At 46.1% G+C, this 19,803-nt stretch overlaps 1 protein-coding gene across 1 annotated transcript in view; it reads right to left on the reverse strand.

Annotated features, from left to right (window-relative positions):
- Window positions 1–10,254: 10,254 nt before the first annotated feature.
- ALDH16A1 (aldehyde dehydrogenase 16 family member A1) overlaps window positions 10,255–19,803 on the reverse strand; it is a 55,948-nt gene continuing 46,399 nt past the window's right edge. Inside the window, exons 14-17 of the mRNA XM_069741555.1 lie at window positions 15,624–15,828; window positions 15,041–15,226; window positions 13,753–13,878; window positions 10,255–12,414 (exon numbers count right to left, since the gene is read on the reverse strand). Coding sequence (XP_069597656.1) covers window positions 12,241–12,414; window positions 13,753–13,878; window positions 15,041–15,226; window positions 15,624–15,828 — 691 coding nt within the window. The 3' untranslated portion in view covers window positions 10,255–12,240. The remainder of the gene's footprint in view (window positions 12,415–13,752; window positions 13,879–15,040; window positions 15,227–15,623; window positions 15,829–19,803) is intronic.

Consider the following 19,803-nt stretch of genomic DNA (forward strand, 5'->3'; position numbering starts at 1 on the left):
TTAGTAGTTGTTGGAAACTACGCTGCATTAGGCCTACAAATTGGGTATGGGGTGTAGAGAGATGGTGTGTTCCACTGTAGAGAGATGGTGTGTTCCACTCCAAGGTGTTCCCCAGGTTTCCTCGCCAATGCTTCGATCATCATGCTCTCGTTTAGTAGTTGTTGGAAACTACGCTGCATTAGGCCTACAAATTGGGTATGGGGTGTAGAGAGATGGTGTGTTCCACTCCAAGGTGTTCTCCAGGTTGCCTTTCCTGAACTTCTATCTTCAGGCTCTCATTAAATTGTGGTTAAACGGAACAACTGCATTTGGCGTACTAGTTGGTTTGGGGCCTACCATCGGTGTCTGCCGCTCCTTGCTGTTCTCCTGGTTTCCTGTCCTGAAATTCCGTTTTCAGGCGCTCGTTAAGTAGTTGTTAATGTTAGACTGCATTTGGCCTACTAGTTGGGTTGGGGCCTACTATCGGTGTCTGCCACTCCTTGCTGTTCTCCTCCACTGAACAAAGCTGTGCCGCCTGTTTACTACTGTTGCCAATTTTGAACTGCATTTCGACTACTTACTGATTTGGGCCTACTCTCTGTGTCAGCCTCTCATTCCAGTTGTCCTCCACTGCAATGCCCCCTGATTAGTCCTGTGTTACCAATTTTGAACTGCATTTAGCCCACTTTATTCTTTGGGCCTATATCTGTGTTTCCTCCTCATCCTGCCCATTGCCCAGCCAGTGATAGATGAGTCTGCTGGTACATTGACCCATAACGCAACATTTCCCGTGCACGCTACACTGCAAGATTGTGACCCTGCTGAAAGTCAGGTCCCCCTTCCCGCATACAATACCACCTTACACGGGGACAAACAGGAAGGTGCAGATGAAAGTGCAGGTTCCTTCATCAGGTGGGGGGAGGAATACTAGTTGGCGACGTCACTGGCACAGGGCCTCTCATGGTACGCAAAAGTGTTGCTGCCGGTGGGAGGCGCCCCCGCCGTGCAAACACACCGCTGTACTTTGAGGGGCCCTGTGCCAGTGCCAATGCCAACGAGTGGGCCCCCCCTGCTTGCTCAGGATCACAGCACTTGCAAAGTTGAAATACTTACCTCTCCCTGCTCCACTGCCGTGACGTGGTCCAGATTTCCTGGGCCCACTAATTACTTGAACCAGCCCTACCCACCACAACTTTAGCCAAATGACCCCCAATTTCAAATGCCTTCCAATTATTATAAGGTAAATTACGCTTGACAAGCTTCATTAAGAAGAATGGATGGTTTTGACATTAAAATGGGCACTCTAGGTGTTTTCCTGGCCCCCACTCACTGCCGACTATGCTTCCCCATTGACTTGCATTGGGTTTCGTGTTTCGGTCGATCCCGACTTTACGTCATAATCGGCCGATTTCACTCGACCCGACTTTTGAGATAGTCGGGTTTCGCGAAACCCGGCTCGACTCTAAAAAGGTCAAGGTCGCTCAACTCTAGTACACACCACAGACACACACACTGTATACGCCTACACAGGTCAAAGAAGAGATGACATGAGAGGAGAAGACAGCAGATGGGGAAGAGAGAAAACGCACAGGGGTGAGAGACAGAGCACAGGGGGGAGACAGCTCAAATGGGACAGCACATGAGGGGAGAGCACAGCACAGGAAGGAGAGACAGCAGACAAGGGGGATAGCACATGGGGTAAACAGGTCAAAGAAGAGAGCACAGATGGGGAAGTCAGCATATGGGGAAAGAGAGTGGATAGGTGGGTGAGCACATGTGGGGAGAGATTCTCAACACTGCAAAGCCTGCCCCAATCGTGACATTATCGCCCTCCCGATGCGATAGCCATCGGGCCTCCATCTAGTGTATATACACTGCTCAAAAAAATAAAGGGAACACAAACAACAAAATCTAACTCCAAGCAAATCAAACTTCTGTGAAATCAAACTGTCCATTTAGGAAGCAACACTGATTGACAATCAATTTCACATGCTGTTGTGCAAATGGAATATACAACAGATGGAAATTATTGGCAATTATCAAGACACACTCAATAAAGGAGTGGTTCTCCAGGTGGTTACCACAGACCACATCTCAGTACCAATGCTTTCTGGCTAATGTTTTGCTCACTTTTGAATGTTGGTTGTGTTTTCACACTCGTGGTAGCATGAGACGGACTTGACAACCCACACAAGTGGCTCAGGTAGTGCAGCTAATCCAGGATGGCACATCAATGCGAGCTGTGGCAAGAAGGTTTGCTGTGTCTGTCAGCATAGTGTCCAGAGGCTGGAGGCGCTACCAGGAGACAGGCCAGTACACCAGAAGACGTGGAGAGGGCCATAGGATTGCAACAACTTAGCAGGACTGCTACCTCCACCTTTGTGCAAGGAACAGGAGGAGCACTGCCAAAGCCCTGCAAAATGACCTCCAGCAGGCCACAAATGTGCATGCGTCTGCACAAAAGGTTAGAAACTGACTCCATGAGGATGGTTTGAGTGCCCGACGTCCACAGATGGGGGTTGTGCTCACAGCCCAACACCATGCAGGATGCTAGGCATTTACCACACAACAACAGGATTGGTAAATTCGCCACTGGCGCCCTGTGCTCTTCACAGATGAAAGCAGGTTCACACTGAGCACATGTGACAGACATGACAGAGTCTGGAGACGCCGTGGAGAGCGATCTGCTGCCTGCAACATCCTTCAGCATGATCTGTTTGGCAGTGGGTCAGTAATGGTGTGAGGTGTCATTTCTTTGGAGGGCTGCACAGCCCTCCATGTGCTCGCCAGAGGTAGCCTGAATGCCATTAGGTACCGAGATGAGATCCTCAGACCCCTTGTGAGACCATATGCTGGTGTGGTTGATCCTGGGTTCCTCCTAATACAGGACAATGCCAGACCTCATGTGGCTGGAGTGTGTCAGCAGTTCCTGCAAGATGAAGGCATTGAAGCTATGGACTGGCCCGCCCGTTCCCCAGACCTGAATCCGATTGAACACATCTGGGACATCATGTCCCGCTTCATCCACCAACGTCACATTGCACCACAGACTGTCCAGGAGTTGGCGGATGCTTTAGTCCAGTTCTGGGAGGAGATCCCTCAGGAGACCATCCACCGCCTCAACAGGAGCATGCCCAGGCGTTGTAGGGAGGTCATACAGGCACGTAGAGGCCACACAAAATACTGAGTATTTCCACTGTAGTTGGATCAGCCAGTTTCTTTGTAGCTCTTGATGGTTTTTGCAACTGCACTTGGGGACACTTTCAAAGTTTTCCCAATTTTTCGGACTGACTGACCTTCATTTCTTAAAGTAATGATGGAAACTCGTTTTTTTTTTTACTTAGCTCCTTTTTTATTGCCATAATACAAATCCTAACAGTCTATTCAGTAGGACTATCAGCTGCGTATCCACCAGACTTCTGCTCAACACAACTGATGGTCCCAACCCCATTTATAAGGCAAGAAATCCCACTTATTAAACCTGACAGGGCACACCTGTGAAATGAAGACCATTCCGGTGACTACCTCTTGAAGCTCATCAAGATAATGCCAAGAGTGTGCAAAGCAGTCATCAAAGCAAAAGGTGGCTACTGTGAAGAACCTAGAATATAAGACATATTTTCAGTTGTTTCACACTTTTTTGTTAAGTATAGAATTCCACATGTGTTAATTCATAGTGTTGATGCCTTCAGTGTGAATGTACAATTTTCATAGTCATGAAAATACAGAAAAATCTTTAAATGAGGTGTGTGCAAACTTTTGGTCTGTACTTTGTATATATATTTACACATACTCAGTGTTTGATATCTAATTAAAAGACTAAGGAGAATTAAAATTAATATCAAACCCTATTCAGAAATTGAAAACAAAAATATGGCTGCATCTATTATAAACCCCGCACATTTTTGTTCAAAACCTATTTTACTACTGTTTTGCAAATGTTTTATGCATCCAATAACTTTCCCTCTGACTCATCCTTTTAAATTAAATCCTTGTCTCTGTAATTAGATTTAACCAGTTTAGCTGGAAAGATTATATTTCTGTGATATGAGTTTGATAATGCTTCTTTAGAGGCAGGTAAGAGGGTTATTTTTAATCATTTCTGGGGTCTAGCTGCTGAGATCCCCACCAAATCAACAAATGCAAAGAACAAGGGACTCAAAATTCCCTGAGTGAATGGAGAAGCAGTGAGCATGTGCGACCGCTGGCCTATCAGTCCTATAGGCAGTAAGTAGACCAGTGGTCGCACATGCTCAGTCCAGCTCCATTCACACAAGACTTTAGGACCTACGTTCTTGTGATTGCTGGGAGGTTTGGAGTCAGAACCCCATAATATACACATGTATTAACTACTTTGTGGATAGGTGTTATATGGAATTTATATGATTTATCTGGGATAAAACATTTTGGTCAATTTTTTGTGTTTAGTTTTTTAATTTTTGTCCTATTCTTCCATGCATAGGTACCGTAAAACGAGTAATAACAGCAATTGTTTAAAAAAAAATATTAATTTGAAAAAAGTGATAAGGTTCCTTTTAACCTTTGCCCAAATTGGCGACAAAGATGGTTTTGTGCTTGATTACTATTATTACTCTTGCTCCACTGGTGTTACTAGTGTCCTTTTTTTCTTCAGTATTTTTTTCCTTCTCCCGAGTTTCATCCTCACCATTATGGAATTGTATATGATGTTCTGTTTCTATAATATCCAATTCCTATGTATGAGTGGCTAGAATTCATTTATATCGGAGTTCTGAATTCAGCTGCATTTTGAACTCCGATAGATGAGAATGTAGAGAGCTGTACTTGCGCGGACATAAGAGATGATAAAAAAGATTTGAAGTAGGTCAAGGGGGCCCGTTGAATGTCAAATGCGCCATTTTGGCATTCCAATGTCAGCTAAGTAAGTTTGCAGGACCTAGTTATGACTGCCGCTAAGTAACAAAGTGAATGTTAAACCAAGGTCCACCTCCCTATTTATCATAGCAAAACAAGAAAGGCGGTGCTACCCCTAGACCACTAGGGAGAAATATATGACCACCACCTCCCTACTTATCATAGGAAAACATGAAAGGCGGTGCTACCCCTAGACCACTAGGGAGAAGTATATGACCACCACCTCCCTACTACTTACCATAGGAAAACAAGAAAGGCGGTACTACTTCTAGACCACTAGGAAGAAATATATGACCACCACCTCCCTACTACTTACCATTGGAAAACAAGAAAGGTGGTGCTACCCCTAGACCACTAGGAAGAAATATATGACCACCACCTCCCTACTACTTACCATAGGAAAACAAGAAAGGCGGTGCTACCCCTAGACCACTAGGGACAAATATATGACCACCACCTCCCTACTACTTACCATAGGAAAACAAGAAAGGCGGTGCTACCCCTAGACCACTAGGGAGAAATATATGATCACCACCTCCCTACTACTTACCATAGGAAAACAAGAAAGGCGGTGCTACCCCTAGACCACTAAGGAGAAATATATGACCACCACCTCCCTACTACTTACCATAGGAAAACAAGAAAGGCGGTGCTACCCCTAGACCACTAGGGACAAATATATGACCACCACCTCCCTACTACTTACCATAGGAAAACAAGAAAGGCGAGGCGGTGCTACCCCTAGACCACTAAGGAGAAATATATGACCACCACCTCCCTACTACTTACCATAGGAAAACAAGAAAGGCGGTGCTACCCCTAGACCACTAGGGAGAAATATATGACCACCACCTCCCTACTACTTACCATAGGAAAACAAGAAAGGCGGTGCTACCCCTAGACCACTAAGGAGAAATATATGACCACCACCTCCCTACTACTTACCATAGGAAAACAAGAAAGGCGGTGCTACGCCTAGACCACTAAGGAGAAATATATGACCACCACCTCCCTACTACTTACCATAGGAAAACAAGAAAGGCGGTGCTACGCCTAGACCACTAGGGAGAAATATATGACCACCACCTCTGTACTACTTACCATAGGAAAACATGAAAGGCGGTGCTACCCCTAGACCACTAGGGAGAAATATATGACCACCACCTCCCTACTACTTACCATAGGAAAACAAGAAAGGCGGTGCTACGCCTAGACCACTAGGGAGAAATATATGACCACCACCTCTCTACTACTTACCATAGGAAAACATGAAAGGCGGTGCTACCCCTAGCCCACCAGGATCATAACATTTATCCCCTTACTATGAAAAAAAGTTTTCTATGTGGTGTTGCCGATAAAATTAAAAAAAACACAGAAAAAAGAAGCTGCCTCAATTTATCAAGACCGGGACATAATATTAATGCACCTCAGGATGCAACAGACCCCCATTAGAGAGGCAGAGGTGGCACACATGCAACATAGTGATGAAACGACCACTCAGCGTGGAGGAGGAGGAGGACGCCCAGCATTATAAATGCACACGGATGAGGCTTGTCCTTGGCTTCTAAGATAAATACAGGATGACATTTTGGGAAAACAATTTGCATTACGCATACACCTATGCCCCAAAGGAAGGTGAACTGAAGATTTGGGTCAGGCGGATCAGTGGGTACAAGCACGCAATGACTTTGATATGCATGAATGGATCTCGCCTCTTGGAGAAGCTTTAAGGTTTGATAATTCACAGAAATTGCTCTGATCTGGTGGAGCAACAAGTGTCAGCTTAATGGCCTGCAGGGATACATGCGCTCTGCAATTATTGGCTCATGCTTGTAATTATCAGCTCCAAGAAGGATGTTCTGGCCGGCCCGGTAACATCTATATGACTCAACAGAGCAAAACTGCCTGAGATTAAAAGGAGTGTTCAGTCTTAGAAAAAAAAAATGACTGTATCATTGCAAAAACAGCTCCCCTTCAGTCCACAGGTTGTTTATGGTACTGCAGCTTAGAGCCATTCATTTTCAAGGAAGTCTGTGAACCCCCGAAATACAAATTTAACTATTTACACATTTATATAGAGGACTTGGCCCCATCTAAAAATCATCTGGGGTGAGGGCTGGCTGCTCAAACCTCATATGTGTTCTTGCGTGTGCGCACCGACACTGCGGCGAAGACAATGCAGGGTTGTGAGCCCATTCCCAATTTCTGGCTCCTGTTTGTGGTCACTTTGACGGTGTAGCAAGTGGCTTCAGAGCAGAGCGTAGGATCAGTGTCTGCCCACAACCTTACATTGTGTGCATTGCTGGACTCCTGCAGTGTCGGTGCGCATGAGCACAGATTGAGTACAAATGTCAGTGTAACTGTGCGCTCAGCCCCTGGATACGCCAAGGGAGCACCGACGCGCACTCATTAGCATACCAAACTAAAGTGGATCTCTCTGCCACTAAAATGTATTTAGCTGCTATGAGATATATATATATGTATGTTTATTTTCATTAAATTTTCATTCAGATAAAAGGAAACATCGGCAGGATCAGACTAAACAAGAGTTTGTGCGTAGAACATCGACGCATCGTTCTGTGCAGACACAGATGTCCTACTTGTATTGTTATAAAGGGGAAATATCGGTGGCTTTATACCCAGTGCGTCCTGTGTCAGGGCCTCATGTGTGAAGCTGCGGCTTCAGGAGCAAAACCCATGTTATCAGCTTGAAACAGCAGCGACCGGAGTTTGCACCGATTGCTGCTGTTAAATCATGTAGATTCTGCTATTAATCACTGACCGCTGCATTGAAATGGCGTCAGTCTTGGCATGTGCATGCACTGGTGGCTCCCATTGACCCCCCAGCCCACATGTGCATGCACTGGCTCCCATTTTCCCCCCACCCTACTTGTGCATGCACTGGCTCCCATTGACCCCCCCCCCAACCCACATGTGCATGCACTGGCTCCCATTGACCCACCAGCCCACATGTGCATGAACTGGCTCCCATTGACCCCCCCCCCCGACCAACATGTGCATGTACTGGCTCCCATTGACCCCCCAGCGCACATGTGCATGCACTGGCTCCCATTGACCCCCCACCCTACATGTGCATGCACTGGCTCCCATTGACCCCTACCCTACATGTGCATGCACTGGCTCTCATTGACCCTCCAGCCCACATGTGCATGCACTGGCTCCCATTGACCCCCCACCCCACATGTGCATGAACTGGCTCCCATTGACCCTCCAGCCCACATGTGCATGCACTGGTTCCCATTGATCCCCCCACCCCCCCGACCCACATGTGCATGTACTGGCTCCCATTGACCCTCCAGCCCACATGTGCATGTACTGGCTCCCATTGACCCCCCACCCTTCATGTGCATGCACTGGCTCCCATTGACCCCCCACCCTACATGTGCATGCACTGGCTCCCATTGACCCCCACCCTACATGTGCATGCACTGGCTCCCATTGACCCCCCACCCTACATGTGCATGCACTGGCTCCCATTGACCCCCACCCTACATGTGCATGCACTGGCTCCCATTGACCCTCCAGCCCACATGTGCATGCACTGGCTCCCATTGACCCCCCACCCCACATGTGCATGTACTGGCTCCCATTGACCCCCCACCCTTCATGTGCATGCACTGGCTCCCATTGACCCCCCACCCTTCATGTGCATGCACTGGCTCCCATTGACCCCCCACCCTACATGTGCATGCACTGGCTCCCATTGACCCCCACCCTACATGTGCATGCACTGGCTCCCATTGACCCCCCACCCTACATGTGCATGCACTGGCTCCCATTGACCCCCACCCTACATGTGCATGCACTGGCTCCCATTGACCCTCCAGCCCACATGTGCATGCACTGGCTCCCATTGACCCCCCACCCCACATGTGCATGAACTGGCTCCCATTGACCCCCCACCCTACATGTGCATGCACTGGCTCCCATTGACCCCCCACCCTACATGTGCATGCACTGGCTCCCATTGACCCCCACCCTACATGTGCATGCACTGGCTCCCATTGACCCTCCAGCCCACATGTGCATGCACTGGCTCTCATTGACCCCCCACCCCACATGTGCATGAACTGGCTCCCATTGACCCTCCAGCCCACATGTGCATGTACTGGCTCCCATTGACCCCCCACCCTACATGTGCATGCACTGGCTCCCATTGACCCCCCACCCTACATGTGCATGCACTGGCTCCCATTGACCCTCCAGCCCACATGTGCATGCACTGGCTCCCATTGACCCCCCACCCCACATGTGCATGAACTGGCTCCCATTGACCCTCCAGCCCACATGTGCATGTACTGGCTCCCATTGACCCCCCACCCTACATGTGCATGCACTGGCTCCCATTGACCCCCCACCCTACATGTGCATGCACTGGCTCCCATTGACCCCCACCCTACATGTGCATGCACTGGCTCCCATTGACCCTCCAACCCACATGTGCATGCACTGGCTCCCATTGACCCCCAACCCTACATGTGCATGAACTGGCTCTCATTGACCCTCCAGCCCACATGTGCATGCACTGGTTCCCATTGATCCCCCCACTCCCCCAAACCACATGTGCATGTACTGGCTCCCATTGACCCTCCAGCCCACATTTGCATGTACTGGCTCCCATTGACCCTCCAGCCCACATGTGCATGCACTGGCTCCCATTGACCCCCCCCCCCCCCCGACACACATGTGCATGCACTAGCTCCCATTGACCCCCCAGCCCACATGTGCATGTACTGGCTCCCACTTACCCTCCAGCCCACATGTGCATGCACTGGTTCCCATTGATCCCCCACCCTACATGTGCATGCACTGGTTCCCATTGATCCCCCACCCTACATGTGCATGCACTGGTTCCCATTGATCCCCCACCCTACATGTGCATGCACTGGTTCCCATTGATCCCCAACCCTACATGTGCATGCACTGGTTCCCATTGACCCCCCAACCCACATGTGCATGCACTGGCTCCCATTGACCCTCCAGCCCACATGTGCATGCACTGGTTCCCATTGATCCCCCACCCTACATGTGCATGCACTGGTTCCCATTGATCCCCAACCCTACATGTGCATGCACTGGTTCCCATTGACCCCCCAACCCACATGTGCATGCACTGGCTCCCATTGACCCTCCAGCCCACATGTGCATGCACTGGTTCCCATTGATCCCCCAACCCACGGAAGCATTTTTCTGGCTACTTTCTTTCAAAGCTAGGCTAAGCAACTAAACCAAATAGCAACCATCAACAGGTACCCTGCTGCTTTTGAAAGAAGCCACCATGTTTTTATTATTTCTAGACAAATCCTTTAAGCTTTTGCTTTATGGAAAAGAGAAAAATACTAAAAACTCAAGTAGTACAAATATTTTGAAATGTGAAATTTTATTGTAAATTTAAGTTTTTGGTCAACGTTCTTCATTAAAGGACTATTAAGTTCATCTGCTTTCCTCCTCCTCATTTCAGAAAATTGCTGGGCTCCTCAGTAAACGATGGGGGAAATATTGACCCCCAATAAAAGCAAATTAAAGTGGCCAACAACATAAGATATTTGATGAAAGATCCATCTATTTTTTTTGTGGAATCTGCTGATAATCTGGGAAACAGATATTGGATTTTAAGGAGATCCAGCAAATATTTACATCCACCTAAAAAGGGTTGTACGATTTTAGAAAAGCATGGCTGCCTTCCTCTACAAATGGCCACTCTTGTCCATGGGTTGTTTCAGGTATTGCAGACTATCTCCATGTAAAAGGGGGCTGTCTGGTCTTCTAATAAAAGTCTGCAGTCAAACTATGTAACTGCAGACTTCTAACTCCTCCCTGCACGCACACCACATGCTGTCAGGACTCACCGGTAAGAGAAAGGGCGGTCTTTCATACTTCTGGCCACATTCTGACTAGCCCCAACTTCTTGTTCATCAGTGAGATAGAAGACAGGAACAGTCGTCTGAGCCCATTATCCCCATGTATAGAGTCTGGAGACATAGTTATCTACGCTCGTCTGAGCCCAGCGTCCCCGTGTATAGAGAGTCTGGAGACATAGCATTATACGCTCGTCTGAGCCCAGCGTCCCCGTGTATAGAGTCTGGAGATAGTTATATACGCTCGTCTGAGCCCAGCGTCCCCCGTGTATAGAGAGTCTGGAGATAGTTATATACGCTCGTCTGAGCCCAGCGTCCCCGTGTACAGAGTCTGGAGACATAGCATTATACGCTCGTCTGAGCCCAGCGTCCCCGTGTATAGAGTCTGGAGATAGTTATATACGCTCGTCTGAGCCCAGCGTCCCCCGTGTATAGAGAGTCTGGAGATAGTTATATACGCTCGTCTGAGCCCAGCGTCCCCGTGTATAGAGAGTCCGGAGACATAGTCATCTACGCTCGTCTGAGCCCAGCGTCCCCGTGTATACAGAGTCTGGAGACATAGTAATCTACGCTCGTCTGAGCCCAGCGTCCCCGTGTATAGAGAGTCCGGAGACATAGCATTATACGCTCGTCTGAGCCCAGCGTCCCCGTGTATAGAGAGTCTGGAGACATAGCATTATACGCTCGTCTGAGCCCAGCGTCCCCGTGTATAGAGTCTGGAGATAGTTATATACGCTCGTCTGAGCCCAGCGTCCCCCGTGTATAGAGAGTCTGGAGATAGTTATATACGCTCGTCTGAGCCCAGCGTCCCCGTGTATAGAGAGTCTGGAGACATAGTTATCTACGCTCGTCTGAGCCCAGCGTCCCCGTGTATAGAGAGTCTGGAGACATAGTTATATACGCTCGTCTGAGCCCAGCGTCCCCGTGTACAGAGTCTGGAGACAGTTATCTAGGCTCGTCTGAGCTCAGCGTCCCCGTGTATAGAGTCTGGAGACATAGTTATCTACGCTCGTCTGAGCCTTGTGTCCCGGTGTATAAGGAATCTGAAGGCATGGCCATCTACACTTGTCTGAGCTCAGAGTCCCCGTGTATAGGGAATCCGGAGAGATGTTCATCTACGCTCGTCTGAGCCCAGCGTCCCAGTGTATAGGAAGTCTGGAGACCGTTATTTACGCTCGTCTGAGCCCAGTGCCCCCATGTATAGGGAGTCCAAACATTGTCATTTATGCTCGTCTGAGCCCTGCGTCCCAGTATATATGGAGTTCGGAGACATAGCCATCTAACATGAACGGCCAGCTAAAAAACCCATGGACAATCATGGCGCTGTTTATATGAAAAAGTGGCCATGTTTGTGTCTCATAAAACCCCTTTAAGAAATAGGGAGCACATAATATGTGCAGGGTTTACTGGTCTTGAGAAATGCACTGAGGTATGAATTGTAAGGCAGAGGGTCCCCTGATTGCAACAAGGCTGTAAGCAGGTAAGCAGGTTAGTTGGCAAATATTTCCCCCATGGGTATCCAGATGTTTTTGCACTGGGTGGCATGATAGAGGAACTCTTCTCCTTCGCCCTCCGGGGGGTTCTCCCAGTCTCTGGGCAGCCCGTAGTTCACCCACGTTCGCTTGCAGTTTTCTGCAGACGACCACTCCATGAATTTCGATCCCTGTTGAAAGCGAGAATAAAAATTATTGCTATGAGTCCACGGCATCTGATCACCGTTGTCGACAGCTGGAAATTATAGAAGTGCAAGCTCTTAGTTCCCATGCTGCCCGACGTCTGCCCTAAATTTTGTTTACCCAGAGTCACTTATACCTATGGCTACATGCATTCTTAAAGCACTGCCGTAACCACATGAAAAGTGGGCCGTTTTCGCTTTTATTTATTTCCATTGCTCCCCTGAATATTCAGTTTTTTGTTTTTTTAAAATCCGCCATACTGTTTCAGAGATATGTGCCATTTTGTTTTGCGCCAATTGTTATGGCTTTTATCAAGTGGGCGTGGCTCTCTGGATCCTCGGGGGCGTGTCTTTAGGCTGTCTAAAAAATGAATATCTCTGGAACTACATGACAGATTTCTAAAAAATAAACAACAATGTAATCAGGGGAGCGTCAGAAATAAATAAGAACAAACCCTGGCATATTTTAAATAACAGTTCCAGTATCCTTCATGGGGGTCACTGTATGCTGTACAGGGGTGAGCTGATAGTTACAGTCTTGATCCTGATGTCACTTACTTCAGTATCAGGAACGGCCATTGTGGAAAACTTTTTTTTACATGACGGAGCCGCTGCCGATGACCTATTGTAGTCTCTATAACCCAATGCTAAATAATACATGGATGTTCCGGCACACTGCGAAACGTTTGTCTCGGAATAATACAGACAGGGTCCTGAGTAGAATAACTCCTATTAAACTCCTCAAAACAACAGCCAGCATAAATCAGAGTATTTAAAAGGGGTTGTCCAGGACTAAGTTTGGATGACGTATTCTGGCACGCTCTTGTTAATTCCCAGAAAACCCCTTTAAGGGAATTCTTTAGATGCCTTACACAAGACATAAGGGGCTGTTTAGACGGATTGGTGTGAGCAGTTTGTTCCTGATCACTGCCTAGTACTAACACTTCCAGCAATGCGACGACAAACCATGATTGGAAGATTTGTCACCGATTGCAAGGGCTACAATAATCTGTTTATCCGAAGGATGATTTATTGGAGGCAGCCATCTTGCTTGAATTGACAGCATTTAGATATGCTTTACAGCAGTCATACGGTCCATGTAACACTGACATCCAGAGATGACTGACTTCTATGGGGGAGTGCAGTGGGCATGCTCTGTGACCTGTGCAGTGGTCAGTGCGCAGAGAACAGGAGGAGGGGAGGCATGTCCATCACCGACTTTAGAAAATCGATCTAGGATTGCCATCATGATTTCGGTATAAAGCAGAAGACACCAGGGTGAATACCGCAAGATGGAAAGGAAAAAGATAGAACAAAGGGCATTACCTGCTCAGATCCGAAGTACCACATGGCTTGTACATCTTGGTGCTCCACAAGGTATTTGGACAAATGGTCCCGTCCACCGGTAAGTACGTTTACTACCCCTCCTGGCAGGTCGGACGTGTCAAATACCTGAGAAAAGAATAAAAAGCAACAATCAGGGACAGAAATAAAGTCTATCAGAAATTATTGAAAACATCAGATGACTTTCCTGAATATTTCCTGAAGGACCTTAAGGAGAAACAAAACTTTTGGATATTTTATTTAAGTTACTCGTCAGATATTTAAATTGTCACTCAGACTCTTAATACTGTATTTTCCTCAACTTTTCAGGTAAAATCCACCTGATGGTCGAGGTCGACTAAATGGTTAGTATTACACTAGTAGTGACAAAGATATAATAGAACAATAATTTATTGGACATAGACAGGGATTGGTATTATTGAAAATAAAAAGTAAAAACGCCACCTTTTGAAGAAGCCAAGGCGAAACGTCGTAGACAGGGTGGCAGCCTGAGTGTACATGGGTCTTCTATTCAGCACTACAGTAAGTTATACCTGGTATCATCTTGATTACTACTTCAGAATAAGAGAGCCTAAGACAGGTGTTCACACACGTAGGGACCCATCAGTCTTTGAGGCCACCTTGACGATGGTTGATGGGCAGATATAATTTGGCCAAATTCTATGCCATTTTTTCCTAATATTCAAAAGCCGTATTGCTATTCTTATTTCATATATTTAACAGTGACATGCCTTAGCACGATAGAGTACAACCTTTTTTTTTGAATATCAAGGTCAGAACATCATGGATTGGTTCTAAGAACAGGACAGCAGAGTTTCCTTTGCTTTTCCGATCTTCAGCCCTCAGATCTTTATCCTATAGGATATTTTTGGGGCAAGCACGGCTGCTCCTCCATCTAAATTGCAGCAGCTTTGACCATCTTTGTCCACACTGGCCAATATTCCTAACAAATGATTACAACACGGAGTGGACGCTATGCCACAGTGGACTGCTAATGTTCTAAAGACCAAAGGAGGTCCAATGCGCTAGTAAAGGGGCATCTCGAATAAAGTGGCCATTCAGCGTGTGTTCACTTTTTTGGAGACTAATAACCACTTAACAATTTAACTATAGTAGTTCAGTCCTTCAGGACAAACCGTTTTACACCATTTTATAGTCCAGGTCCCCTTATTAAGGAATTTTTATTCCCGCCAAAAGTGAACCAAGCTTTTACACCGCACGTCACAGAGATCTCAACAATCGATTCAGATTTAGACCAAAACTGTGGTACCTGGTAAAAGTCAAGAGCCGGCAGAGGGAACTTTTCACTTGGTATAACCACCACAGCGTTTCCTCGAACTATCGCAGGGGCAAAGAGGCTCACAAAACTGAGGAGAGGGTTTTCATCAGGGCAAGCGATGCCCACAACTCCTACAGGTTCTCGAATAAGAACAGTCGCTCCATAAAGTAACGTTTCCTTAAAAGAAAAAAAAGAATCAAAAGCATAAATAAACCCAATTACGTATGAACCTACAAATCCCACATCTGCATTCGAGACCCCTAAATATGGTTCGTGGAAATGCAGAAGACAGGCCAATCATGGCAAACCAAGAGTTTGATAGGTCAAGTTACAACCTCTCGAATCAAGTTTTCTTGAGACACAAAGCACCGCCATGGTTGTCTGCCAACCTCTCATCTCCTTACTTTGGTTGGACAAGTCTGGGAACATACTAATTGCCCAATAACGGCTATGTTATGAGTAGAGCCAGCTGTAATCTGGTCAGGTCTTCTTCTAAGGTCATGGTGTGGAAACCATATGTGTTGTCCACAGTGAACACGTTCATGACGTGATTTCATGCATTGGAACATCTTACCTGTACAGTGCCACCATATTTATCACAATACGCTCCCCAGTAGAACAGTCGTTGGATGCTCAGGTCCACCTCTTGCAGAGCCTTCTCCTTAGAGCGCCCAGTCAAGGTACTCAGTCGTTGAGATACCTCTGCCCTCCGCAACTCAAGATTTTCAGCCATATAGTACACAATCTGGGCTCGATTATGGGCGGCCCTTTTGCCCCACCTGTAAAATGTAAGAATAAATGTAATTTTAAAGACAATAACTTATACAGCACCTGAGCAAATGTACATTACTTGGAAGGACGGAAACACCATCCCCTGTACCCTAATACTTCTCCTCTATGTATAGAAATTTACAGTCTGGTGACGATTGCGTCACAATATTGCCAATTACAGAAATGGTAAAGTTTCTATAGTCAAGGTCAGTCGGCTGCACCTAAAGCTCACAGAATTTTGTTGTGCACTGAAATGGGAAGATCATATGCTGCCACTGAAAAAAGGGAGGAAAGAAGGTCTCAGTTCAAAGGGAAGACTGTACAAATCCAATGAGAGGAAGCCCTCATATACATAATACTAAATTCTGCCAACAGTCTAATGTGTATGGAGGCCCTGGACAACTGATGGTTGGGGAAGATGTTGATCGGGCATATTCGATTTTGGACTGCTGTTCGGTTTGTTAGGTGAGCAGTCAACAAAGATGACTGTCGGTGGCTTTCTCAGAGAGAACACAAGAGTGCATGGTCAAGCAAGTGCTCCTATGTATGGCCAAGATGGCTGTTCGGCCAACAGTCATCTAATGTGCACGGCCGACAAAAGACGACCTGTAATTTTATGTTACAAAATCTCACAATGGACTGGACTGGGAAGAGGTAATGGAGGCAAAGAACAATATGATTAGAAAACAAAATGTGCTAACAGACCACTAAAAAGTTATTTTTTGGCCTGTAGCATTGTTTTTCTCTCCTTTGCTTGCTTTATCTATTTGGAATGCAGAAAAGAAAAACATAAGGCTAAAATTTAAAAAAAATAAAAAATAAAAAAAAATGGGTAAGTCCTCAAGTGGTTAATTTCCCAGTTTCTCAGCACAGTGATATGATTTTAATTTTATTGTAAACTAATCACCTCTTAATTATTTTACATTCAACTCACTTGTACTTGTATACTTTTTTTTTTACAGAGCTGGTGTGCCCTTTATTATATACTACTGTCATAAAAATCAAGAATGTATGATAAAAAAAACAGTAAAATTATTGGATGGGAAAGCCCCTTGAAGAAGCCACGGCGAAACGTACACCAGGAATCAAGGGTGCTGCACCATTGGATATTATGCACTAGGCACCTAATTTTGGCTTTAGTCATTATGTCATTTATAGTCATAATATGCCTCTTAGGTTATTGACTATTAAGCATCGTCTTCATAATGTGATTAACGGACATAAAAGGTATTACACTACAGGACTTAATGCACTTATTATGGACCTGGAGAAAAATGCAATTAGTGATATGCTAATTTAGATATTTACCACTGTCCTCTATGTGTCCCAAAATAGTTTGTGTGTGGCAAGGAATAAGCCATAGACTACTCTACCGCTTATTATCTAGATTCAAACAGTCAGATGGCAGTGGAATCAAATGGCCAACCGAGAAAGTAATCCGCAAAACAAAAAATGTCTTATTCCTATAGCTCCCCTGATTATTCCATTCATTTTTAATCTACCATGTTTCCAGAGATGTTGGGCCTTTTTTTTTTTATTTAGTTCTAGACAAAGAAGTGTGCTTCACAGGATCCTCTGGGGTGTGTCTTTAGGCTGCTGTGCATAATTACCTCGGGAGTCAAAAAAAAAAAAAAGAAACATAAAAGAATTACAAAATAATAAGGCCCATATCTCTAGACTTGTATGGGAGACTTTAAAAAGACAAAAACAAAATTCTTTTAATACATGGCAATATGCCGCTGGCATTAGAAGCTACTGATTACTATTATTAGTATTTACTCTCCGGTCTCCCAGTACATCCGGATCCTCCTCTACAAGTGCCTCTCCTAGTTTTACTCTCCCCAATTGATATTGTACGCTGTTATTTACTCTGATCTACCAGTACACCCAGATCCTTCTCTATAAGTGACTCTCCTAGTTTTACTCTCCCTGATTGACATTAAATAACATCATGTAATCTGTGATCTATAAGGACATCCAGATCCTCCTCTACAAGTGCCTCTCCTAGTTTTACTCTCGATGATTAATATTGTACGCTGTTATTTACTCTGATGTCTACAAATCCATCCAGATCCTTCTCTACAAGTGACTCTCCTAGTTTTACTCTCCATGATTGACACTGCACAGTTTAGTCTGTTATTTACAAGTACACCCAGTTCCTCCTCTACAAGTGGTTCTCCTAGTTTTACTCTCCCTCATTGACATTGCACGCTGTTATTTATTCTGTGATCTACCAGTACATTCAGATCCTCCTCTACAAGTGACTCTCCTAGTTTTATTCCCTCTAAGACATATGATGCCCACATATTACAGGAGCAGATCTTTACATTTTTCCACATTAAATCCCATTTGCCAAGTAGACACCCAAAAATTAGGTTTCTCCAAGTGTTTTATCTATATGGTTTTCCCAAGTACCGATCTTCAGCAATTTCTTTGAATTCCCGCAGAAAACACATATCCAATAGTGACGCGATATAAAACTACAAGTGCACGTCTTGCATTCCTGGAGGAGCCAGAAGACTTTGGCTTGGCTATATTGTTTTCTCAGAGTAGATTTTTTGTCTGTTCTAATTAGTACTAAGTCTTTTGAGAAAATTTACATATGTTGCATCATCCGCCTCTTGCACAAAGAAGGTGTTGGATAAATAAATTGTTTTAACAATTTAAACCTCTTCATCTTAATAGACCTGGGGGATTTTTGGAATCCATCTACATCCGTACCTGGCGGATTATATTTTCTGGCACTGGAGACCATGAGCAAATATGAATAAATTGTGTAATGTTCCTGCCCAAACAGAATAAATGAGATGTGATGGTAGGTTTGTGAAATTGGCCATACATCAATTACATGTGCACTTGACGGTATCTTCTAAAATATCTCAAGTTCCAGACAGAAACAGATAGTAGAAGTCAATGTAATGAGGCCTGACAGTGTTTGGCTTCGCGCACCAAGTACGGGTGCTCGGTGCACCATGGTGGGGCCATACATTTCAGTGGACCTTCCCACCTACTTATCAGTGCCCATCCGAATCCAGGTTGACCTGTGTAAACAGGCTACAAAATTACTACTGTTTAGCAAATAAGCAGCTGTTCAGCGATCATTTAGGACCCCGGGTCGGCCCGTGTAAATATACGCCTTAGATCAGAAAATATCTTGGCCATCTCTTCCATACATAGGAGTGTTCACTCTGGGTTTGGTTCGGGAAAATGTTACCCCCTGATTGGGGCCGTTGTACAGCTGGTGGAGGAGGATAATGCTATAGGCTTGTTCCTCAGGGGCTGGCCTGTTGTTCCTCAGGGGCTGGCCTGTTGTTCCTCAGGGGCTGGCCTGTTGTTCCTCAGGGGCTGGCCTGTTGTTCCTCAGGGGCTGGCCTGTTGTTCCTCAGGGGCTGGCCTGTTGTTCCTCAGGGGCTGGCCTGTTGTTCCTCAGGGGCTGGCCTGTTGTTCCTCAGGGGCTGGCCTGTTGTTCCTCAGGGGCTGGCCTGTTGTTCCTCAGGGGCTGGCCTGTTGTTCCTCAGGGGCTGGCCTGTTGTTCCTCAGGGGCTGGCCTGTTGTTCCTCAGGGGCTGGCCTGTTGTTCCTCAGGGGCTGGCCTGTTGTTCCTCAGGGGCTGGCCTGTTGTTCCTCAGGGGCTGGCCTGTTGTTCCTCAGGGGCTGGCCTGTTGTTCCTCAGGGGCTGGCCTGTTGTTCCTCAGGGGCTGGCCTGTTGTTCCTCAGGGGCCGGCCTATTTCCAGTAATTGGAAATCTTAATACTTCAACATAAGACATTTTGGACTATCACAGCTTCCAGCGTTATGGAAACAGTTTGGGGAAGACCCTATTCTGTTCCCCATGACTGAGTCCAGTGCACAAGGCCCATACAGTCATGGAGGGCAAGATTGATGGACGCACCTGACCGGCCGTCAGCCCCATCCAACACCTATGATGGTGAGCCCAGCCTCTCCTCAACATCAGTGTCTGACCTCACAAATGTTCTTCTAGAA

Source organism: Ranitomeya imitator, chromosome 10 (assembly GCF_032444005.1).
Source record: "Ranitomeya imitator isolate aRanImi1 chromosome 10, aRanImi1.pri, whole genome shotgun sequence".
NCBI lineage: Eukaryota > Metazoa > Chordata > Amphibia > Anura > Dendrobatidae > Ranitomeya > Ranitomeya imitator.